This window comes from Sitophilus oryzae, unplaced genomic scaffold (genome assembly GCF_002938485.1).
Source record: "Sitophilus oryzae breed Bouriz unplaced genomic scaffold, Soryzae_2.0 scaffold_808_pilon_pilon, whole genome shotgun sequence".
Taxonomy (NCBI): Eukaryota; Metazoa; Arthropoda; class Insecta; order Coleoptera; family Curculionidae; genus Sitophilus; species Sitophilus oryzae.
In genome coordinates, this window is record NW_022147426.1 from 3,946,750 (window position 1) to 3,973,645 (window position 26,896).

The 26,896-nt window shown below is 32.0% G+C and overlaps 1 protein-coding gene across 3 annotated transcripts in view; it reads right to left on the bottom strand.

Annotated features, from left to right (window-relative positions):
* LOC115888897 (neurexin-4) overlaps positions 1-26,828 on the bottom strand; it is a 61,043-nt gene extending 34,215 nt beyond the window's left edge. The window contains exons 1-8 of one of the 3 annotated variants that reach the window (XM_030908773.1): positions 26,683-26,828; positions 26,404-26,511; positions 14,360-14,559; positions 8,473-8,614; positions 8,210-8,413; positions 6,893-7,059; positions 3,725-3,901; positions 3,499-3,660 (exon numbers count right to left, since the gene is read on the bottom strand). In XM_030908773.1, coding sequence (XP_030764633.1) covers positions 3,499-3,660; positions 3,725-3,901; positions 6,893-7,059; positions 8,210-8,413; positions 8,473-8,614; positions 14,360-14,559; positions 26,404-26,511; positions 26,683-26,740 — 1,218 coding nt within the window. In that variant the 5' untranslated portion in view covers positions 26,741-26,828. Of the gene's footprint in view, positions 1-3,498; positions 3,661-3,724; positions 3,902-6,892; positions 7,060-8,209; positions 8,414-8,472; positions 8,615-14,359; positions 14,560-18,691; positions 18,889-26,403; positions 26,512-26,682 lie in introns of those variants that run through there. The other 2 variants (XM_030908774.1, XM_030908776.1) reach the window with 2 other exon arrangements.
* Positions 26,829-26,896: the final 68 nt, after the last annotated feature.

Consider the following 26,896-nt stretch of genomic DNA (forward strand, 5'->3'; position numbering starts at 1 on the left):
TATTGTTTAAAAAGATCATTAAGAAAACACAGACGTTCTCGCATTTCCCGCAGTGTGTCATTAAACCAAGGAAACAGAGTCTGATATTGTTTATTTTTATATATTTTTTCTGGAAAAGAAGCATCAAAAGCTTCTTGAATCTTATCACAAAAAAGTTTGCATTTAGTACTGACATTTATGTTGTTTTTAGATATAAAAGACCAGTACAACTAAAGTAAAAAAAGATTGCTTACCTCTTTCAGTGATAGGTCTATATTTCCTCATCAGTGTCTTGTTATTTGTATCGCTATACTATTCCAAACCGAAGCTCTATTAAGTTGTGATCAGACAGATCATTGTCGATTATTTTGATATCGGTAAAAAGAACATCGAAGTTAATAAATAGGTTATCTATACAGTTTCCGCCGCGCGTACCAGCACTCACCAATGCACGAAATCCATATGATTCCAGCATGTCATTTACCAACACTGACTCGCTTTGTTTTGTACCAAAGAGTACATTAAAATCGCCTACAATAATGATTTTTCTGCGATGTCCCACACTGTCAATGGCTCTACCAAGTTGAGTCACAAATACCTCTATACTTTCTCCAGGAGATCTGTAAACGCAGAATATATAAATATTGAGACTCTTTATGTAAGCACAGCAAAGTTCTATGATTTTTTCTATTGAAAATTTCGAGATTTTAGTAATATTATTATGTTCAATAGTAGAGTCAAGAAGGGTGGTTACCCCACCTCCTCTGGACTCCTCCCTACAAAAAATTGAACCCACAACAAGTCCAGATATTTTAAGTTCGGCTGACTCACTACCGTCTAACCAATGCTCAGAGACACACAATATATCAAGTTTTTTGTCACATATATACGCCTGAATTTCATGCAGTTTATTCTTAAGTGATCTAAGGTTTTGATACATTAATGTAATAGTTCTCAAAGTATCATTTGAATCATTCTGATATTGCACTTTAGATAAGTAAGCACCGACAGAACTGGTAGTATTGTCATAATTAATATCTTCTTTGTTGTTTTGCAAAATATTTATTAGTTCTCTTCCGAAAAAACGGCGAAACTTGAGCATCTTTAGGCCATATCTCTGGATCCCATGCTTTATCGTAATTTGTTTCATCAATAATTACCTTGAAAGATGAGAAAAAGTTGGTGTTTCTTGATTCCAATTTCTGACATTCTACTTCTGGGAAGTGAGTTTTTAATAGTTGCTTGAGTTGGTCTTCTTTTACATTTGGATCTAATTTAGACACGAATAAAAATTGTTTATTTGGTATTGCACTAATTCCGTCACAATTTACCGCACATCCTATTATCTTATTATTCCTTTGTATGTTGTTTTGTATCCTGTTTTCCTGTTTAGTGTTTCCATCGCAGTTTAATTGTCTAGATTGTGTTGATATTGTTTGTTTTGATTTAGCAGTAGAAACCAGATTGGACTGCGTCCTGTCAAGAATTTGTCCATTTCGGCGCGTGTTCGGATTATCCCTGGTAGATCGCAGTTTTGTTTGTTTATTTGACGGTTTGTTAATCTCACTAATAGATGGACTGGGTTCCTGCTGTTGTTTAGAACGCTTCGAAACTGTATCCGCAGAGGCAGCACTATCTTTACTCAACACTCGATCGATAGAATCATTATTCACAAATTCGCCAGGTGTCGGCAGTAGGTTTAATGACACTCGCTGGGCGGTGTGATCGTTTCCATGGAATGAGCTGATCTGGAGTAGCACGCTGTTAAGTGTTCTTACTTGTTCTTGGAGGAAATTAATATTTTCCATTAAATACTTTATGTAATTATCTTTTTCATCTATAATCTGATGCAAATAGTGAAATGGACTATGCTGAGTCTGAATTTCTTCTGTACTTCCGAGCAACTTGTTAAAATCTCGTGAACCAACTTGATATCTTGAACTGTCATTTTCAAGTGTTTTGTTATCGCTATCATTTATCCGTATCTTATCACAGCATATTATTGTTTCATCGTCCACTTGTTTCACGTTTCTTAGGTATTTAACACATCCCGGGTGCATAATACATTGGCAGTTTACACATTTAGGACCCGATGTAGGTGTTTGATTACACCTTTTACACTTTTTGCTCTCAGGATCTTCACGCGCGTTCTCGCGGTTCGCCATCTTGATTACTGAATATATATATATATATATATATATATATATATATATATATATATATATATATATATATATATATATATATATATATATATACATACCTATTTATAGTAATAAATACTTTGGCAGATAAACTATGAACCATACAAATGCAGCAAATGTTTTACAATATGGCTGAAATCGTACTCCATAGTCAATGTAGATAGTTTTTGTGTTAAGAATCAACCAAACCAAACCAAAGTAAGAATAATAATTTAAAAAAATATGTGGTAATCTTTTGACAAGTTTATATTAGTTTATTAATCGCAGTAAACATTATAATATATAAATAAATTTTGTGAATGCAAATAATAATACATGTTTTTTTGTTAAATACATGTTTTTTTGTTAAATTAGATCGATTTTCAAACCCCAAAATTTAAAATATATTTTACATTTTACCCATTATCTTATGTACCACCTATTCATTATTTGTATATTGTAAAACATTTGGTGCATTTGTATGGTTCATAGTTTATTTGTCAAAGTATGTATTACTATAAATAGGTATATATTATATTGTATTTATTAACTGTATATTTCATGTAAACTATATCATTTTTAAAATACAAACCAAAAATACGAGGAATAATTATGTTTTCCATGTATTCTACAACATATTTATTAATCCGTAGTATCTAACTAGCGTGACGTCATAAATCTCGATCCATGGCTGTTCTTTAGAGACGGCATTGGTCTAATATTTAGAAATGTCAAAAACTGATGACATTTTACTTTTGTCAATTATGACATTTCGTGTTGATTTTTGCAAGAAGAGGAAGAACTGTCACTTGTTTTATTATTTTCCTTTTCTATTGCACGAAAGTAAAAAAGAGTTACCTATCTGATTCGTTCAGGCACTCAATTTAAAGAATATCAGTAACTTTTTTGATAGAGGGATTTTATATTTGCCATGTTGGTAAAAAAGAACGGTCAAAATTCAAAGTTATTCATCTTATAGACTATACCAACATTGCCAGTACAAGAAAGTTACTTATTCGGATTCCTACAACTTGCATTTCTCTTAGAGACGAAAAGTTGGATGCCTCTTGTATTCACTTTAATAATTTAAATAATTATACCTTTAAGATTTATAATAAATAAATATTGTCATTGTTTCTTTTCAACGTTTCATTTTTTACTTTTAGGCACTAGTGCCTAAACAAGTGTCACTTTGAGATACTAGTGCCTAAAAGAATGTCATTTCAAATCATAAATAAATATCAAAAACTGTCAAGTTCAAAACGCTTTCACAAAAAAATATTTTTTATGACTTAGTTACAGACAGATTATGGGTAAACACCCTGTATATACTTACCGCGACAAAACCTGATGACGAAAAAACATGATATAACAGCAAACCGTTATTTTCATATGTTCTAAAAGCAAAGGACGCATTCATGGCTGACATCCCTTCATAGCCCTTAAGTTTAGCATGGGACCTGGCAGTTGTGAAAGTAACCGGAATTATAGGGGGTCTCTAAAATAAAATAAGTAATATTTTAATTTATTTTTTTATAAATAAAATAAATAATATGACTTACAGGACAATTAGATCCAATATTAACTTTTTCGTATTTGTATGTATCACCATAGTCATAAGCCTGTTTCACGTCTTGCAGGACGTTTGAGGAATTTAAGTATAAATTCTCGATACACCCTGTATAGTTCTGGACGACAACTAGACCTTCCTGTATATTCGGGACGCCTCCAACATAAAACTGAAACATAGTAAGTTGTAACATAATATGATCTAAAAGTTTTATGATCAAGAGAACACCCTGGCTTTAAGAAATAACAAAAAAATAAACTCTAGACCATAGTTTTGTAGTCTAGGTAAAGCATTTAGCTCATTTTAGCTAGCTCAGAATTAGAATTATTAGTTAAGCAACTCGCATTTTCATTATAGGACATCGTCATGTTTATTTCAAACCAATAGTCAAGAAGAATATTCATCTAAAAATTTTACTGTAAACCACTATAAATACAAATTGTTGGTTAGGTTCAAAATGTTTTCTCTTCTTAAATAAATTCTTTGAATAAGAAGACTAAGGAAGGAGCATAATGCTATCCGTGTATTCATGCATGGTGGGCGGAAAAAGGACTCTAGGGTGGGGATCCTTGACAGTTCTGTTTGACGATTCATTTGACACATTGGAATTTTATTTGAAATTTTGTGGATTTGTCAGTCTTTAGGGAGCTTATTTTATGTTATTTATTATTTATTCTATTACTGATAGTTGTATAAAGGTAGTAAATCTAGATGGAAATTGTGGCAGAACTTAAATTAACAGTGACACTATCGCGATTTATCGAAAAAGACTCTAAAATAGTTGGTTGTGTAGCGTTCGGTAGATCTCGGTCAAAAATCGAGGGAAATAATGGAACAAATTTTCGCTAATAAATGACTATAAAATATACATACGTGTAGTAAACCGATCATTTATGAAATTCACTTAAATTAACTAATTATATATTTTTTCTTGCATTTTTGCTTTTATTTACTACTTGTCAAAGATTAGGGTTCATATTTTCATAGTTGTCGATTTTCGAAAAAAATCAGTACATTTATTTTATTTCGTATATTTTTCATTTTATTGATTTTATGGAAAGCATTGTTCAATAAAATATTGTATCCTATGTTATAGGGCTTGTTTCTCTCTACAATTTCCTGTCTCACAATGTACCGCTTGTGTCCAGGAGGGGTTCATAGTTTCATAGATGTCGATTTTCGAAAGAAATCAGAACATGTATATTATTTCATATATTTTTCATTTTATTGATTTTATGGAAAGCACTGTTCATTAAAATGTTGTATCCTATGTTATAGGGCTTGTTTCTCTCTACAATTTCCTGTCTCACAATGTACCGTTTGTGTCCAGGAAGGGTTCATATTTTCATAGTTGTCAATTTTCGAAAGAAATCAGTACATTTATTTTATTTCGTATATTTTTCATTTTATTGATTTTATGGAAAGCACTGTTCATTAAAATGTTGTACCCTATGTTATAGTGCTTATTTCTCTCTACAATTTCCTGTCTCACAATGTACCGTTTGTGTCCAGGAAGGGTTTCATAGATGTCGATTTTCGAAAGAAATCAGAACATGTATATTATATCGTATATTTTTCATTTTATTGATTATATGGAAAGCACTGTTCATTAAAATGTTGTACCCTATGTTATAGGGCTTGTTTCTCTCTACAATTTCCTGTCTCACAATGTACCGTTTGTGTCCAGGAAGGGTTCATAGTTGCATAGATGTCGATTTTCGAAAGAAATCAGAACATGTATATTATTTCGTATATTTTTCATTTTATTGATTATATGGAAAGCACTGTTCATTAAAATGTTGTATCCTATGTTATAGGGCTTGTTTCTCTCTACAATTTCCTGTCTCACAATGTACCGTTTGTGTCCAGGAAGGGTTCATATTTGCATAGATGTCGATTTTCGAAAGAAATCAGAACATGTATATTATTTCATATATTTTTCATTTTATTGATTTTATGGAATGCACTGTTCATTAAAATGTTGTAGGTATCCTATGTTATAGGGCTGGTTTCTCTCTACAATTTCCTGTCTCACAATGTACCGTTTGTGTCCAGAAAGGGTTCATATTTTCATAGTTGTCGATTTTCGAAAGAAATCAGTACATTTATTTTATTTCGTATATTTTTCATTTTATTGATTTTATGGAAAGCACTGTTCATTAAAATGTTGTATCCTATGTTATAGGGCTTGTTTCTCTCTACAATTTCCTGTCTCACAATGTACCGTTTGTGTCCAGGAAGGGTTCATAGTTGCATAGATGTCGATTTTCGAAAGAAATCAGAACATGTATATTATTTCGTATATTTTTCATTTTATTGATTTTATGGAATGCACTGTTCATTAAAATGTTGTATCCTATGTTATAGGGCTTGTTTCTCTCCACAATTTCCTGTCTCACAATGTACCGTTTGTGTCCAGGAAGGGTTCATAGTTGCATAGATGTCGATTTTCGAAAGAAATCAGAACATGTATATTATTTCGTATATTTTTCATTTTATTGATTTTATGGAATGCACTGTTCATTAAAATGTTGTATCCTATGTTATAGGGCTGGTTTCTCTCTACAATTTCCTGTCTCACAATGTACCGTTTCTGTCCAGGAAGGGTGTCAAAGAATTTAGATACGTCAATTTGACTTACCTGCTTCATTAGCGTTGTTTGTGTTAATAAATAATTATTAAAACTTATCTATTTTTATTATAATAATATGTTTTTATAACAATTTTAATAACTACCAACATTTATTGGCAACGTAAAATAAAAAAAAATATTGAGTCTACCCCACGTCTACCCTACATCATAGTTTTACATTTTTTAAATAAAATTAGAACGGCACTGATAAACCGGAATTTAAGTCGGCCATATTTGAGTCCCATCGCGGTGGATCTAAGATTTTTGTTATGATCCTTCCTTAGTCTTCTTATTCAAAGCATAAATTTAAGCATTAACATAACGATAACATTTGCATAAAAGTATGTGTCACAGCATTATATTATGTCACTTTTTCAAACATGACCTTCAAATCCTCCAATTTTGATAGCTATTAGTAAGAAGTTTCAAATTGCACCTTTTTTTAATTGTGTAAAAATCAAAGTCCTCTAGATCATAAAACTGTTTGATACTTTAAAAACCAAATGTGATATAAAATTAAATAAGTACCTCTCTGTTCAAATCCAGTCTCTGAAAATCTCCCTTAATTCTTTCTTGAACCACAATTCTATCTACCGAAAATAGAATGTCCCTTCTATTTCTGGAAATAACTACGTCATGCCAGATATTGTCGTCCAGAAGACTACCAACGCTCAAACTTGTCACCATATTGGATCCTGCGTAAGTTAAACGAAGATTTTTAAATAACAAAATTTGATAATAGTTCAATTAGAAATAAAAAAAGGCAGTACTACAGAGTAGAGAACTATTGTAATCGCAAAACATTTTCCGATACACACGTCTATAAACGTCTATAAACCTGACTAAATTAAATTTCGGCCAAAATGTTTAAATTTGTTGTATAATTTAAGATACCTAGCAGCTCTTTATTTTACTTTATAGAACAAATGATTGTAACAGATATTTTATTTAGATTAAAACTGCAAAAATTAGATTAAATCGAATTTTATTATAGCTATTTTTGTCACATTGAGCCGTGTTCAGCAATGTCCTTATTATTTGACAATTATCCTAGTGTCAGTCATTATTTTGTATAATATCGTGTTTTTGTTGAACCTTTATAAGCAATTCTCGTTTTTTTGCCTATTTTCATAGTTTTTTTTTAATTGCACATTTAAGCACAAACAGTTCTTTTAAGAACTAAATTTTCGAGTTTTTGTATTGCATTTCTTGAAATTGTGTGTTGAAAATATGCCGAAGCATTTAAACAGCCCAAGCAAAGAGCTTGTAGCTTCCCTGTTTTTTTAGAACTATTTTGAACGAGAACGTGACAATAAAGGTCCTTTATTATCCTTGACTGCAGTCAGAAAAGTAAGTTCGATTGATAAGCACATTATACCACTTCAAAGTTAGTTTTTATTAAATTTTGTGAAAATAAGCTATAAAACAAATAATTAATTACTAAAATATTAATTATTAAATTAAGAATAAAACGTAAAAATCTTTAAAAAATGATATAATAAATATATAGTTTCCCCATTTTACATTAAGATTTATCATGTGCATCGGAAATTGTTTTGCGAATACCGTAGGTTAAAGCTATATAAAAATAAATCAATTAATCACTAAAATATTAGTTATTAAATTTAAAATAAAACGTAAAACTCTTTAAACTTTAAAAAATGATATAATAAATATGTGGTTTGTCAATTTTAAATTAAGATTCATCTCATAAATCCATCACAATCTGGCAGCGCTGTCGCCATCGCTTGTCACTCAAAGTTGATGACGTGCATCGTCAATTGTTTTGCGATTACCATATGTGTAATTAATTTTTACTTTAGACGAAGATGTTTAAAAATTTACCTAAATCAACATTGAACAACATTCTATTTTCTCTCAACTGTAAAGCAACGTAATCTCCTTGCGTTCCTCTACTGTAGAGAAGAACACCGTTTGGCGAAGCAGTTTTAAACCTAAATTTGATGGTCTCCCTTAAGGCAGCAATAGGCTCTCTGAGTAGATCCAGTCTTAACAAGGACGTACCATTAAAGTACATATTCTCGGCAACTAAATAATATATAAAAACAAATTAATATAAAAAATTATAGAGATTTATTGTGGCTTACTATATTCACAACCAAACAGTTCTATTCTCATGGAAATTCTATCTCTCCATCTAGAAGGGTTGATGCGAATCCACTGAGCTATGATGGGTACTTCAAATTCGTTTTTGTGAACAGTATCGCCATCGACGTTTCCTCTAAACATCTAAAATATTTTTGATATTTATCAAAAAATAATGTAAAACATAAATACTCCTAAAGCCACTTTATAACACCCACTTGATTGTACAAGAAATCGCACAGTTTTGTATTCAAGTTAAATTAAAACGTACCTAATTGTGTCAAAAAATTATGCTAGAGTGACAAGTTCTAATACTCAAAACTGTTTTTTACAAAAAATATGATTTTAAATGAGATAATGTATATTATTTCGACAGCTGATATCAAAAATACATGTACAGTAGAACCCCGATTATCCGAGTCGCAATTATCCGAGCTCCGGATTAACCGATCCAATCTAAAGACCCTGATTATCGGAGGTCGCGCGTCTATGCTCTGTATTAACGGAGCTTCTAAAATATGCTATATGTATATTTACATATTTCCGTTTAAAATCGTTGGGACCGACGGGGAATCCCCTTGGCCCGTGTAAGTGGTTCCCCTTATTTATATTTTTGGACTCTTTTAGCATGTAAATTTGAGTGAATGCAGTTCGTTATTGCGTTCACTAGGGAGAAGTAGATGTACGTATGTACTCGCATGATTTATCTGGGTGGAGTTCTAGTTAAGTGTATACCAACTGCTTTGTTTAAATTTTCGTTTGCCGTATTATAATGGAACGAAACAAACGTAAAAGAATTGTCGTTCCTATTGAAGAAAAATTAAAAGCCATTAGGAGAATTCAAGCAGGAGAGACAATTAAAATTGTTGCACGAGATTATGGAGTAGGTGAGGTAACAGTTGGAGATTGGAACAGAAACAGCACGGAAATAGAAGAATGGTGTATAAAACAAGCCTCTTCGTCTTCAAAAAGAAAATCAATGAAAAAGGACTATGAAAAAGTTAACGAAGTTTATTTACGTGGTTTACTCAGCAAAGATCAAAAGGTGTGCCTCTGTCAGGTCCCATTTTGCAGCAGAAAGCAATAATGATTAGTAAACAATTTCCAGAGACAGATAGGTTTACCGGCAGTTCTGGATGGCTTGACCGCTGGAAAAAACGGTACGGTGTACGACAACTGACTATATGTGGAAAAAAACTTTCTGCTGATGTGTCATCAATTGAAACATTTAAACAGGACTTTAAAAAGCTAATCAAACATTGTGGGTATACATGTGATCAAATTTATAACTGTGACGAAAGTGATTTGAATTATAAAATGCTTTCATCAAAAACATTGGCATCTCGACAGGAAAAATCAGCTCCTGGGCACAAAAGAAGTAAGGAAAGATTAACCATAATGGCATGTTCCAATGCATCTGGTAATCACAAAATTCCACTTATGGTGATTGGCAAGTCTGCACATCCAGGAGCGTTAAAAGACATCTCACCCAAAGCCCAACCAGTTTATTACAAAAGTCAGAAGAGTGCATCGATGGATGCGACGTTATTTACTAACTGGTTTAAAGAAGAGTTCGTGCCATCTGTGACTAAATTTTTGAAGAGAACCAGCCTCCATATTAAAGCAATTTTGTTAATGGACAATGCTCCCTCTCACCCTGGAGAAGGACTCCACGTGGGCGAAATTGTAAAATTTTTTCCTCCAAATGTAACCAGTATAATGCAACCAATGGACCAGGGCGTCCTCGAAAAGATAAAAAAAAATATAGGCGTTTATATCTTGAACATCTACTAGAATGCACAGCAAAAAAAAGAGGATATTATCACTGGGATAAGAAAGATTACACTAAAAAATGTTATTTACTGGGTAAGCCAAGCTTAGGATTCGTACGCGGTTCCACTATTCAAAAATCTTGGTCGAAAGTTATTGATCTTGAGGACTATAATGACAGTGAAGATGATATTCTATTAAATGAATTGGCTTTGAAATGGAAAAGCCGTGGAGAAATGTCCTGTATAAATTTAAACGAGACAGGAGAAGAAGAAAGTTTATTAGAATTAATGCAAAACTTGAAAGGTTGCGAAAATGTGACAAGACAAGACGTTGATGAATGGGTTACAGCAGATGATTTAGAAGAAGAAATGAATATTGAAGAAATAGCAAACGCCTTTCGCGAAACCTAAAAATCAGATGACGATAACTATGACGAAGAGGTGGATGAACAGCCTTCCACTTAGATTACCCATCAAGAAGGTTTTGCTTCTCTGGAAATAGCTCTGAGGTATATCGAACAACAATCAGAGGCAACCCCAACAGATTTGCTTCTTCTTAACAGATGGAGAAACATGGCAGCGAAAAAAAGAAGATGCAATATGAAACAGCAGCGCATAGATACTTATTTCACTGTTTTATAATGTAGATAGAGTATCTACAAATATGTTATGTAGGTACTTATGTATTTACATGTTAAAAATGTTAATAAACCGTTTAAAGTATGTATTGGTGCTTATTTTTTAATAAATCCGGATTATCCGAGTTTTCAGTTATCCGAGGAGGATGTCCCCCACGTTACCTCGGATAACCGGGGTTTTACTGTATTTATTAAAATTATATTATTATGTCTCTAGGCAGACTATACGTAATTTTGTGCAACGAATAGGATAGTATAAAGCAAATGTAACGAATAAAAAGCGAACTCATAGGACAGAGTATTATTTGGTATTCAACCGCACCTTTATCACATTTTTTAAACATTTTCTTAGACAATTTCCCTATTCATAACCGTTTACTAAATACCTAAATATATAGTTTTATAGAATTAGTCACCTGGCATTTCTAAAATAAGCGCTCTAAAATTTTCAAAAGTATCGCTTCCAAAATATTCTCGACGTATTTAGTTATCACTCTCTCTCTCTATTGTATAGGCAAAAATATTATATACCAATATGCAGTAAACTCTTTACGTAAACATACCAAATATAAAAAATCTGAGTAATTATAATTAATTAACTAACAAGCTAGGTAATATTGGGCATTTTGGCGGTTGAAATATAGTTAGTAACTAAAAGTATTAATTGCTCATAGAAGACAGTAAGATAGTTGAAATTTTACATGCAAATATATGTGTTTTATCTATCTAGTCATATGTACACATTTAGTGTGGGTTTACAACACCTATATCCGTCCTGAATCGTCCATCGTTGATCTTACGAAATTTTATTGGTCTATTTCAAAATTGACAGATGATACTTCGTGATTGGTACGACGGATGATATTATGTAAACACACAATTAGAAACATACACATAGAGAAGTCAAAGTCATAATAAACAAGTCAATAGAGCCAAAACTGTCTAGAGAACTTTTAATGGCTACAACCAAAACCACCTAACAAATTATATAACATAAATAACGGAAAATTTGTGCAAACCATAAAAAATATCTTTGTATAATTTGTTATCTGATGTTTCAGTGCGCACACAAGGGATTATTTAATATTTCAACGTAACTTCATATTACTTGTCTTGTAACCTATAGCACAGATTATACAGATTATAAACTTTGTTTTTTCTTTATTGTTTTTCGTGGTTCCAATTTTCGGAATCGGGCACTAGTTAGGTTACTAGTTTGCGCGCATAGCACGCCCACTTATGGCCTCTAAAATTGTGCACAGCGCCTGACCGGCACAGTTATTAGAGAGATATCGGAAGACCGAATAGCGTCATGCAGTATTTACGCGTACCTTATCATGGTTACGATATGCGCGAGTCAATTTTTAACGCAACACTCGCTAATAACGTTACCGCCTGACGTAATTTGCGGATCAATTACAAGCGCTATTTCTAAATAACGTTTAAAAATTGCTTAAATGGGCATGTGCGGGTTTTTGACAACCGGGGCCGGCCGGCGAGATCTTTTATTTTAGGTTATGTTTGAATTATTACTTTAGTTTTATTAGGTAATTTGATATTTAAGTAGCTGGGATTATTATAATATATAATTAGTTTTAATTAAATAAATATGGCCCAAAATATGGATTCCACCTCTTCCAATATTAAAGAACCTATAAAGAGGCTTAGGTTTGCAGCAGATGACGACTTAGCCCTTCTAAGAGAATTTGTTGCTTATTGCTCTAAACCCACTAGCAGACGTTGAACAATAAAGCACTGGAAATAAGCACTTTAGCCCTTTAGTTTTAAAATACCTAGTAAACAAAAGAATTTCAAAGTTTTAAATTTTTAAATTCAAAGTTAGGTTAAGTTTAAATAGCGGACGCGACGCGAACAGAATTCTTTCTGATCCGATAACTATAAATGAAGAGAGTTAATACCACCTCACGTAAAGGAAATAACACCTGGCCTTATTAACGTTCATTCACGCTATTCGGTTTAGCGATATCTCTCTATTACGCTGTTTATTGTTATTTTACGCGAGTTTATTTTTGCGCACAGGAAATTTTACTCGTTTGCACATCGTCATAAAAAACAATTTTCGTACCACGAATTAAGGACAAGATTTTTATCTGTATACTTATAGGATACCTAATCTATGCCTATAGTTACAAGTGTTGTAGTTTTGCCACTGAATCTGAATGACTGACCTATGATGGGTTCTAATAATTCATATAAGATTTTAGCATATAGAAAATCTAGGTCCGTATTTAAAAAAAAAATAAAGTTAATGATCGTATCTCGGAAAGAAAATTCCTTTTCCTCAAGTCAGTACAGATACATACGCAGGATCTCACGATTTTTTTTAATTTTTACCAATTAAAAGATACTGCTTTCAGAAATATTAAAATATCTGAGTTACTGACTAAAAAGCAAAGTTTTTACCCCATGGTCACGTCATTGTTATTCATAACGAAAACCAAGCTGTTTTTATTTACCCCAATGTGATGGGTAAATGAAAATATTCATGGAGTAAATGGAAACAGATCAAAACAATTCTTATCTCTACTTCAACAAAAATTGTCATGTTTTTAATCTATATTTCCACATACCTAGCTGAGAAGGAACCGCCATCCATAGGACAACTTATAATTTTCTTTTATACATCACCTAGATAATTTTAAAATAAAGTTAGGTAGCAAAAATCTTTTTCATTTATCCTCTCGATTGACCCTTCTAGAGCAGAGCATTCTTCTACTGGAAGTAGGTTTTAGGTGCAGTCAAGCATTAGGTTATCCACTGAGAATTCTCGCATTAGTGCATTTTATAAGTGGTTGCCATATTATGGAAATTCCCATACTTGGATTGATAAAGATTATTGCAAGATATAAATACGCCTTTTTTTAATTTACGCTTTCTTATGTAATGGTGCGACCATCTTATGTAGTGGTGCTTGGACCCCACATGATCTGCAATACCTAACTTCATTGTTTCACCTCTTTGCGTATGTTTTTATGTTCGTTAAGTCGTACAGTTAGAGGACGTCCTGTCTCTCTAATATACGAATCACCACATTCACAAGTGACCTGGTAGATTCACTCTTTCTCTTCTTTTGATGCACACATGCCACAGATTAACACAGATTTATCAGTAAGACGGAGAAACTAAATAAAACAAGGATGCTTTCGGTCCCTAATCATCGTGCGTATGATAAATCGCTGCAAAAAGCTGTACTACAGATTAAGTATTATTTCAATTGGGAATACATTTTTTACAAAAAACAACAATGCATTCGAGAAAAAAACGAAGTCTGACAACGCCATAGCCCTATTAAAGCTCATGGCGGCGTTTATCAGCAAGATGAAATACGTGCCACATCTGTAAGTTATTCTGTATATACGCACTGAAACATGATACAAATTATACTCAAAACAAAACAAAGAAAAACACCACAAGACACAAGACACTACTACATCTCTCTCCAACACGTAGCTAAGCACCTCGATCTCCCCCTGCGCGTTGTGGAACGCCTTCCATCCCTCGTTGCCGTTATCCGAGTACTCGACCACGTACTCGGTGACGTACTCGCGTGTACCCCTACGTCCTTGGGTCGCTATTGAGCGTACCTCGTACACCGCGCCCAGATCGACGATCAGCTTCTGGAAGTAGGTGCTGTAGTCGGGACTCCACGCGGAACTGCCTGGGGGAAAGAAGTTTAGATGAGAGGATAAGAGTGTTAGTGTATGGAAAACTGAGCTTAGTTAGCGAATGTTAGTATTTGCTACATAATGGTGCATACACCTATAAAACCCATGCTTTTTAATACTTCTATATTTAAGTTTCTAAAATACTTCTATATTTAATAAACTAAATACAAGCATAAACTGTTTGTGAAAGAGGAATGCCATGCATATTTGGTTAGATAAGTATGTACATAAAGAAAATAAAATTAACTAAAGTCAAAAAAAAGGTAATATTGCTGTTTTTATATTGTTTCATACAGGGTGTTCCTTAATGACATGCTAATATTTAAGAAGGCGATTCTTGGACCTATTCTACGAGAAAAACATCATATGAATGTACATCTTAATTTCTGAGATACAGGGTGGTAAATTTTCCTAAGAAACTTTTTTTCATAATAACTCTGATTTTATTACAGATACAGTACGTCTGTCTGTTCTGTAGCTACGGGATATCCGTGAGAGGGGAAACGATATTCTCTCGATGTTTTTCGTAAAAAATTAGACGACGCGTTCCATCAATAAAAATTCGACAAATTTGCAAGTAGCCAATAAAATGAGTGGGCGGAGCGATTTGCGGCGACGTACTCGTCAAGTCGACGTATAAAATATATTGCTGTTTATTTAAATGTTTTTTGTCCGCATTCCTTTTATAGACACAGATCCAGCAGACGTACTTTACATATCTTTATGAAACCCGATACACGTCTTCTATGCATATAATACCTTTATGGTGTACAAAGAATTTTATTTATTTCAACCAGTGCCGTCCATATGGGTTTTACTTTGAATATTTTTGGAGAAATATTCAAATATTTCAATTATTATATAATAAAAAATATATAATATCGTATTATATTATACCCTGCTGGCAAGAGAAACCTTGGGGCGGCGTTTACATGTATAGGAGTGAATCGCTATGGCAATCTAGTAAGTCGGAGAGAGCAAAAATAGTATTTATTACATAACCATTTAACCTGACGCTAGATTCCATGCGCTTGGAAAAATACTTGCCTTCTGTCTTTATTCAGTACATGTTATTTTACTAAGCGTGTTGACCGTACTCTTCGTACACACGAAAATCGGCACCCAAGACCAGAAATGCCGACCCTTAGTATTATACAGGGTGTTTCAAAACAAATGCGAAAAACTTCAAGGGGTGATTCCTTGTTCAAAATAAAGGGTAGTTTGCTTCATAAACGTTGGGTCAAAAGTCAACCATTAGGGAGATATCGCGGTACAAAGATGGCGGAAAAATAATGTTCTTATTTTTTATCTTGAAAACGAAAAGAGATAGATGAAATTTTATGAGCATTGTTGGCGAAAAACATTTTCGGCCACTTTAAATGGAAGGGCTGAAGCAAACTGATCATTCTTCAGCACGACTTAAAGAAATCTTAGTCAACACGCAAAAAATTGTTTGTTTATTTAGAAAACTTTTTATTCTTGTTTTGATAAACTCACCGATTTGAAATTAAAAATAAAATGTAAAGCATTACATGTCAGGACTAAAAATATTTTTAGATTAAGAATCTAGTGATAATCATGATAATAATAATAATCTAGATAATAACGTATTGCAGTAGGGTAATGTCAAATAAAACAATATTAGAAACATCCTAAAAAGTGACAGCGGCCGACTAGATTTTTTTCTAAAAAAATTACAGCTGCCCACTAGATTCTTTATCTAAAAATGTTGTTTGTCCTGACATGTAATGCTTTACATTTTATTTTTTAATTTCAAATCGGTGAGTTTTATCAAAAAAACACAAGAGATAAAAAAGTTTCTAAATAAACTAAACTATCAAATTAATTTTTTTTGCATGTTTGATAAGATTTTCTTTAAATTTCATTAACAGGAATGATAGGGGTAGTTTATTTCAACCCCTTCCACTCATTTTAAAAAAGTGAAAAAATTACCAGAAAGTGTGTTTTCATAACAGTAATGCTTCCGTAAAATTTCATTAGTCTATCTCTTTTCGTTTTCAAGATAAAAAATAAAAACATTATTTTTCCGCCATCTTTGTACCGCGATATCTCTCTAATGGTTGACTTTTGACCCAACGTCTATAAAGCAAACTACCCTTTATTTTCAACAAGGAATCACCCCCTGAAGTTTTTCGCATTTGTTTTGAAACACCCTGTATATAATATGATGCGGTGACTGTTGTGTAGAAACAATTTCTGAATCGGCTGGAAGGAAATTAAGAAATAAAACATTTTTTTATATTAAAATAAGCACTTTGATGCATGGAAGACGTGTATCAAATATACCACCAGAGATATTTTGAACCAAATAGAAAATGTTACCACCCTGTATCCTGTATCTGAAAAGTTAAGATGTTTAGGACATAATATATTCATATGAACTTTTTTTCTTAGAATAGGCCCAAGAATCTCCTCCTTAAATATTAGCATGTCATTAAGGAACATCCTGTAGACAGAATCTGCCCAACGAGTCAGAGAAGATTTCGGCAGACAACATCCAAAAAATGACAGAAAACAACTGTCATGGACAGACCATAGTACAATGAGGACGCGTAGTATTTTTAGATAATATATTTAATATTTTCCTTAGATAATATATTTAATAAATCCTGTTTGTAAATCTCTTCATAGAAATGGCATTTTTACTTACAATATCCTCTTCAATACATTGCAACCTAATAATACCTTGGCGTATTAACTTAGAAGGTCCATGTTTAAAAACAATTATACAGGGTGGTCCGAACCGTATTCCGGAAACTCCGGCAGCATATTCTGCAGTTAAAAATAAATAAAAAAGTTCGTATAAATGTATGTCCTAAAATGCTTACTTTCGGAGATACAGGGTGTAGAAATTTCATTTTTATTTCGATTTTTTCCAATAATTGGTGTGTGGAAGTTTTTTGACATGAGAAATTTGATTTCGATGTCAATGTGACTCCTACTTGTAGGGGTTATTATATTAGGACATACATATATACAAACTTTTTTACTTACTTTTATCTGCAGAATATGCTGCCGGAGTTTCCGGAAAACAGTTCGGACCACCCTGTATATCACAAAGAAAATATTTAAAAAAAAGCAATCAATTGTGAATTTTACCGCATTTATTTGAATTTTACCGCATTTATTATTTTTATACCCTTATGATTATACAGTATGTCCCCGGATTGCTTTAACAGAGAATGTGTGTTATTTTCCTAATGTAATTACTTTTTTTTATTTTTCTTTTTGTATAAATTTGTTTGTTTTTTTAACTTTATTTTCTATTATGTACTTTATTTTCTACATATTATATTATTCTTTAGATTCTCTTAAATTATTCCTTAACTTTATTTTCTATGTAAGTGTAACTGTAGTATATTTAATTCTTGTTATCTTGGCTTATTAATGATTACTGTGTTTATATGTCTACTAAATGTTAGACTGTATGCTAAAATAAATAGATAAATAAATAAGACGAAAAACTTTTTGAGAAAAATACATTCTTCAAAAAAAAATCCTTGTTCTAAAATGGTGAATCACGTTTATACTTTCCAAAATTTCCATACCGTTTTAGAGAAAATTAAAAAAAAAACATGAAAATATGGTTGAATTTTTAAGTCCTAAAAATGTATATGGCAATATAATTTCGATTTCATTCTTTGATATATTGTTATTGTTAGAATTAATAAATAATATAATTAATTAAATTCATATTTTATGCTGTTTTAATATGCTAAAGAAGCACAAAATTTATTTAGTTCAATGCTAAGGAAAGGGGATAATAGTTATCGGGAAATGTGATAATTTAACAATAGCAAAAAATATTACGTTAATCAAAATTAATAATCAAACTATCAAAGATGAAATCGAAATTATATTGCAATAGAAACACTTTTTGATTTTCAGGACTTAAAAAATTCAATCATATTTTTATGTTTTTTTTAATTTTCTCTAAAACGGTATGGAAATTTGGAAAAGTATAAACGGGATTAACCATTTTAGAACAAGCAATTTTTTTTATGAATTTTAAAAAAGTTTTTCCTCTTCTAAAGACAATCCGGGGACATACTGTAGACATAAATCCCCCTTTTTTATCTTTACAAATCTATGGTAAATACCTACCCTAATGTCACCTGCCGAGTCCCGATAATAGGCGTAATCTAACCCGTTAGTACCGTAGCTGATCTGGTACTCGGACACGTACTGGCTGGTGTGAGGCCTGCCCTGCGTCCAGATCCTGGTAACGTTCATTATCTGGCCCAGGTCCACGATAAGATACTGTTCTAAATCGTTACCTTGAGCGCTCCAAGCGTTACCACCTTTTTCGTAGAATTTTATTATTAAACGTTCATCAAAGTTCTTAAATTTATACTTAAACCGTGTTTTAAGGGATATAAAGGTTTATTCCCACACTCATGTCAGTCACGTCTAGGCTTTCCAAACCGGGATCCTCATGTATGTTTATCCCCGAAATCCCCATATTAAATCCCGGGATCCCGAAAATCACGAAAAATTTAAATGCCCAATCTAAACTGATTCGACTTTATAAAGTTATATTTCCGCGTTTGCAATACTATTTTATATTTTTTGCAACAAGAAATTGTTTTTTTTTTACTTACTAAATATGAATGTTACTTTGTTTTGTCAATTTTAATAAAGCTCTTTTCTCATTTTCTTTTTGATATACATATGTAGCCGCATTTTTATTGAGTATTTCTTTAGATTAAATTTCTCATTCTGATAATCAATCCCGGGATTATAGGTTCTAACCTCAGGATTTCAAAACGGGATCTCTATCCCGAAAATTGGAAACCCTAGACTAAAGATTGTTTTTATACAGGGTGATCCGAACTGTAACCGGAAACTTTAGCAGCATATTCTGTAGATAAAAATAAGTAAAAAAGTTCATATAAATGCATGTCCTAAAATGCTTAGTTTCGGAAATACAGGGTGTAGAAGTTTTATTTTTATTTCGATTTTTCCAAATAATTTCTGAATTAACGTCAATATTTGAATGAAAATTGGTGTCTGGGGTTTTTTTGACATGAGAAATTTGATTTTGAAGTCAATATGATTCCTACTTGTAGAGGGCGCCACCTACACATTTTTTAACGGGTTTGAAGAGTAATAACTTTTCGTCCGTACCTGTATAAAACTACTGTGTAAAAAAATATATATTTTAAGGCATTTTCTACGTAAAAAAAAGGTCTCTTGGTTTGGTTTGGTCAGGTTTACTAGTTGTTGTATACTCCTTACTGAGATCCCCAAAAAGAGCAAAATACTCATTGGAGAAGGACTATTATTTATAAACTGAGACGTAACTGACATGTGTACAGGGTGGGTCAAATTCGACGCTTTTAAATGGAAACACCCTTTTCTATTGAAGATAGACGAAAACTAATATCGGTGTCTGGAGCTCAATTTTCATCAAAAACATGATGGTGAAAACCGCACATCAATATCTGTTACCGTTTCGGAGTTACGGGGTGTTTTTCAAAAATGTGCATTTTTAACAAATCGCTATAACTTTTTTGCTATGGAAAATTTAGTATTTCTATGAAAACATTTCCAAAGCACCTTTTAACGTAGAATTTAATGGTTTAAGTATAATTTTTTTAAAATTAATAATTTAAGAGTTATCAACAGAAAAATTGATTTTTTATTTGGGACACCCTCTATATTTTTAATTAACTGAAAAGAATTTAAAATTACCTTTCCAAAAATATAGCACACTTGATATTTTGTTATAATCCCCTTCCAAAATACAGAATTTTTGAAAGTTCGCCACTTTTAACTAGTAGGCTTTGGACCCCTTATTGATGATATGCCCTTAATGGAACTCGAAAACATATTTTTCCAGCAAGACGACGCACCGCCTCTGAACGCTGAAGTTATCAGCAAATTTTTGCAGCCAATTTCAAGTATAATTGAATAGCTAACCAAGATCCCAGCCGTTGGCCGTCGAGGCCGCCTGACTTAGTGCCCATGGATCTAATCCTATGGATATATTTGCGGAAGAATAAAGGTTCTTTATTCTTCCGTATAATCTAGACAAGAATTAGAAATACTTAGCAGTTATGAGAGGGTATCTTTCACCCCTACTGAGTTAATGAATTCCGCGAGAAATGTTCAAAAACTGCCCCGTCTGTCCATAACAGAAGACGGGCGATATGTCGAACACCTGTAGCAAAATCTCATGTCTTGGTTTGCTATTTATTTTTATTGTTATTAGATATAGTTTAAATGTGTTGATGTTGGTTAAATATATTTTAAATTGTTATAAAATTCTGCATCTCTCGTAGCAAATATTATTTTCGTTTTAATTGATGCTCACAGCTAGAATTTTTACCTAGCCGGTGTCGTTCAAAGCCTACTTATTTAAAGCGGGCGAATTTTTATATACTCTATATCTCGAAGTGGAATCGAGCAAAATATCAAGTGTGCTATATTTTGGGAAAGGTAATTTTAAATTCTTTTCAATAAATTAAAAATATACAGGGTGTCCCATATGAAAAATCAAATTTTCTGTTGATAATTCTTAAATTATTGATTTAAAAAAATATACTTTAACCATTAAATTGTACGTAAAAAGGTGCTTTGGAAATGTTTTCATAAAAATACAAAATTTTCCATAGCAAAAAAGTTACAGCGATTTGTTAAAAATGCATATTTTTGAAAAACAACCCGTAACTCCGAAACGGTAACAGATATCGATATGCGGTTTTCACCAACATGTTTTTGACAAAAATTGAGCCCCAGACACCGATATTAGTTTTTGTCTATCTCCTATAGAAAAGGGTGTTTCCATTTAAAAGCGTCGAATTTGACCCACCCTGTACAGTTCGGACCCCGTATAATTCTTACTAACAGAGACCCCCAAAAAGAGCAAGATACTATTGGAGAAGGGCTATTATTTATAAACTGAGACGGAACTGACATGTGTGAATAAACCCTAAGGATGATACAGAAGTTAAATGTAGAAAAATTATGAAAATTTAAGTTTTTAAGACCGTTTTATTAAAACTGAATATTAAAAAATTATCCTAAGAATAAAATAATAGCTGATAAATAATATAAAAATATTTAATTAACTATTTGCTTTAATTCTATTAAAACAGCTAGCTTTCTAGGCTAATGCTCTAAGCTGCAAAATTATTGATTAACACATATAAATATAAAGAATATCTACGGGACATGCAAATATTTAAAATACTTCTGGATCAGTGGTAAACACAGAACGCATGCAAGCTAAAAATATTGAGTGACACCTTGTGACTGGTACAGGTTGGTCCATTTTAAATGGAAAGTAGGCCTTCTCGGCTTTTTATGTAAACAATGAAAATATATTGGAAGAATCAAAATCACAAAAAAATATAAAATATAGAATATACAGGGTGGCCCGAACTGTATTCCGGAAACTTCGGCAGCATATTCTGCAGATAAAAATAAGTAAAAAAGTTCGTATAAATGTACAGTGGTGGCCAAAAGTATGGAAACTTTTTACTTTTTAAAACATCACAGAAAATATTGCTATGCTTAAACTCTCAGGAATATAAATGAACAGCTTATTAGCAAATAAAAGTATTCCAAAAATTACACAGCGAAAAAAATCTGTTTTTGTAGGAGAACAATAGATTTCTTGTGGCCAAAAGTATGGAAACCATAAATAAATACATTAAAATTATTTAGTTTAAGCTGATAAACGGTACGATTTGCTTCAGATAAATATAAACATCATGCCCAAGTCTAAATATTTCTCTACGGATTTAAAAAATAAAATAGTTGAATTATACAAGAGCGGTTATAAACAAATTCAAATAAGTAAAAATTTAAACATTTTAAAATTCACCGTTTCGAAAATAATTCGTAAATTTAATAAAACAGGGAACGTTTCAACAGCTTTTAAGTCAGGAAGACCAAGAAAGTTGTGCAACAGGACAATAAAACAACAGGAAAAACATCCACAGACATTTCTCGAGAAATGGGTGAAAGGGGAATATCGGTGTCTGCACGCACGGTGAGAAGAAGGTTGGATGACATAGGACTTTTTGGAAGAGTTGCGGTGAAGAAACCACTAATATCAAAGAAAAATAGGATGGCCTGCTTTAAATTTGCTCAAGATCATCTCACCTGGTCTTATCAGAAATGAAATACTGTACTGTTTAGCGACGAAAGCAAGTTTCAACTGTTTGGTAGTGACGGGAGACGTTATGTCCGAAGACCAAAAGGTACACGGTACAGCCATAAGTACCACATGCCCACAGTAAAACATGGGGGTGGGAGTATAATGGTATGGAGGTGTTTTTCTCGCTCAGGTGTTGGTCCTCTTGTTAAAATTGATGGGATAATGGACCGTTTTTTGTACAAAGACGTATTGGAGAATAATATGCTGCCTCATGCTGATGAACAAATGCCACTCAGATGGTTGTTCCAGCAAGACAATGACCCCAAACACAAATCTCGGTTTGTTCAAAATTGGTTAAATGAACATAATGTTCCACTAATGGATTGGCCCTCACAGTCTCCGGATCTTAACCCCATAGAAAATTTATGGGACCATTTGGATAGCAAAATTCGAAGCCATTCTATTTCAAATAAAAATGAATTATGGGAAGTGCTAAAAACTGAATGGGCGGCCATTTCCAGTAAAGATTGTACGAGATTGATCGATTCGATGCCACGAAGATGTAGAGAAGTAATTAATTCAAAGGGATATTCCACTAAATATTAGTAATTTTTATATTATCTTGAATTTTAATAAACATTCTTCTTAAGTTTCCATACTTTTGACCAAGAAAATATTCATAATTTTTTATATATTTTTTGAAAGCTGTAATTTTTTATTAAAATGTATTAGGTTTTGTAGGAAATTATTTGTAGGTCACGATTATATAAGTCGTTTTGTTTCATATTTTAATTTCTCAGCATAAATGACAAATTAAAAAAGTTTCCATACTTTTGGCCACCACTGTATGTCCTAAAATGCTTAGTTTCGGAGATACAGGGTGTAGAAGTTTCATTTTTATTTCGATTTTTTCCAAATAATTTCTGAAGTAACGTCAATATTTAGATGAAAATTGGCGTCGGTGAGTTTTTTTACATGAGAAATTTGATTTTGAAGTCAATATGACTCCTATTTGTAGGGGGCGCCACCTACATACATGTGTCTTAACTGTTTTGAACTTTTCGTCCTGTATAAAACTACCGAGTGAAAAAATATACATTTAAATCGAAATAGATATGAAAATTCTACACCCTGTATCTCATAAACGAAGCATTTTAGGACATAAATGTATAAGAAATTGTTTACTTATTTTTATCTGCAGAATATGCTGCCGAAGTTTCTTAAATACAATTCGGACCACCCTGTATATTAATATATACAGTGTGTTTAAAAAATGAGTGGGTGATTCCTCATTTAAAAATATGGAAAAAATAAATTTAAGATACAGGATGTTAAACTTTAAAAAATAAAAAAAATATTTTTTTTTTGTAATTATCTTAAATACCCTGTAGCCGACGTTCTTATTTTTTTATTTTCTAGTAATAACGGCCTAATTTAAGACCAATTAAATAAAAATTATTAACTTCAGTGCCGTCCCAGTGGATACCGTAAAATGGGGTGAATAGAAACAGTTTCGTAGGCTATTAGCGATATACCGGTTGATAAAAATGTGATATTATTTTCCCGTATATTTTAAAACATGGGTCTTTGTTTGTTCTTTGCGTATACATACAATTTGATTTTTGAAAAATATGCATATAAATATTAAATAAAAATAACATTTGTGTTTCTATTCACCTGCTATTCGGGAGAATAGAAACACACATTGATGTTAAGGTTTTTATCTATTCTATTTCCAACAAAGTGATTAGAAACAGTAAATTATTACATATTTAAGTAGGTTTAGCAATAATTAACAATACATATAATATAACAACTTACATGTACCAGCTTATGTATTACTTTAAAAATAAATATTTTATTTATAAAGTTTTCGCGCCATACAAAATAGGTGATAAATCGATCTCACATTTATTGATAATCGGATTGACAGAAACAGTGCTGCCACAGATAAAAATATAGTTTTTACATTTTATTGTGTATTACCAATGATAGAAAAATTAGATATGTCGACTCTTTTTACTTTGAATATTTTTAATCGTGATTTGATTTTTTTCAGAAATTTTGTTTCTATTCACCACTATGTTTCTATTCCCCCCATTTTACGGTACCTTATCGAAAATAATTGAGAAAAAATGTACGCTACTGACTTCTTGTATTATTTTAGCTAAAGCAACTAAAAATACAATTTTTTTTTCTTTTGTATCATATGCCTAAATCAATTCAATGCAGGTCTATTAAGCACCCCATAAAAAAAAATTAAAAATTAAGTTTTAATTTGCACAGTTGTAAAGTTTGTAAAATACTTGATAACACAAAATGCAATTTATAACATTGCTGTTCAGTCCTACCTAAAAGAAATTAAAAAAAAAGAGAATGGTATTTAAGACAATTACAAAAAACCTAATTTTAAAAAGTTTTAACACCCTGTAGCTCTAAAACTATGCATTTCCAGACCCACGTTTATAGGAACTTTAGTCCCTATATTGATTAGAAATCACACCAATATTTCATAGGGAAAAAAATGTTGTCAGAGGCAAAACTCCCAGATTTTGCAGTAAATAAACAGTATTTAGGAATTAAAAATAAAATAAAAATGTTTTCCCAAAATAATTTATTTTTTATCTTAAAATGAACCAGCCTGTACAAAATTTACCTAGTAGAAAACATAACAGCTTTTATTTTTTCAAATGTCTTAACATCACCTTAAACATACATTCTAGACTAACAAGGTTTATTTTCTTTTTTAAAATACTCTAAACAATATCTTTCATCAGATTCCAACAAAGGTTTGGCGTCTTTCATAAGATCATTAAAAGAAATTTCTTGAAAAACAACAGTTTCAATTTCAGAATCTGAAGCAACAGCAACACAATGATCGTCATCGATAAGCATCTCTTGAAAATGCCAATTATGTAGTTTTTTATCCTTATAAAATAGTTCTGTATCAGTCACTACATTAAATGTATTCAATGGAGAATTTATTCTAAAACTAACCTCGTTTAATTTAATTGTTATACCTATACTAGTCGCCTTAACGTAACTTTCTTTTAAAGCCCACAATCTACAGAAAGTCTTCACTTGGTCTTTTTCATTCGAGAATGAATAAATCTGTTTCCACTCAGGAGTCGAAAAATTTCTGTTCATTATCCGAAAAAATTCACTAACCGGCTTACCACCACTATATTCCAGTTTCATTACATCTACACCTAACAATAAACTACTAAAATGCCCTGCCAAAACTGTATAATCTCCTTGATGAGATACATTAAACGATACCGAATCATTTGATTCAACTACCGGTCTACCCTTATTGTTCCTCACAAAAGTTATATCGTTATAAGGCTTTGCCAAAACCTGAGAAACAAATTTTCTCATCAACAATAAACCTATTAAAGAAGATTTAAAGTCTTTTTGGAAAACAAACTTGCTCAAACGCACTTTTTCTTCTGGCTGAATACAGGAAGTGGCCAGTAATAGTTCGTGATAGGTCGGGGTCCATTTCGAGAAATTAAAAAACCACCTAACGTTAGTTTGTGCCATTTTTTCGAGTAAACTCCTCCAATACACGATTTAGTCAATGAATAGGACCTAACAAATAAAAACGATATTCAGTGTCTGAGTTTTTTCTGTCTAGAATGTATGTTTAATTTGATGAAAGACGTAGAAATTTGTGAGGAATAGGTAAATATAATTTTAGAATACTTACCATACAATACTGCATTCTTTGGACCTCTATCACTCATGGAAGAAGTAGCATCCAATTTTGAATTGACTAGTAGCGGTGTGTTACATTCATATTCATTGTAGTATGACCCTAGAATTAATTTGGTTTCTTAATTACCTTCATTAAACACTACACAGCCTGAAATTATTGTAGCTATGTTTTTCACAAATAAAAATCTAAATTTTCAATATCTATACATTATCTATATAACCTCAACAGCGAGATTAAAAAAAACATGGAATAGAAAATTAGTTAAATTACCTTGAGCTCCTAAATACAAGTTAAGAAATAAAAATAAACATATATTAAACGTAAACATTGCTACATGACAATAAAAAAACTTCACGGGTGAAAAAGTTTTGATAAACTGACAAATGCGTTAATAAATGACAATGACAAGTTACGCCTATTTATCTATGTTGCCATGTTTACACAGGGCTGCCACCTCCTCGGAACTAAAATTCCGTGTTTATTC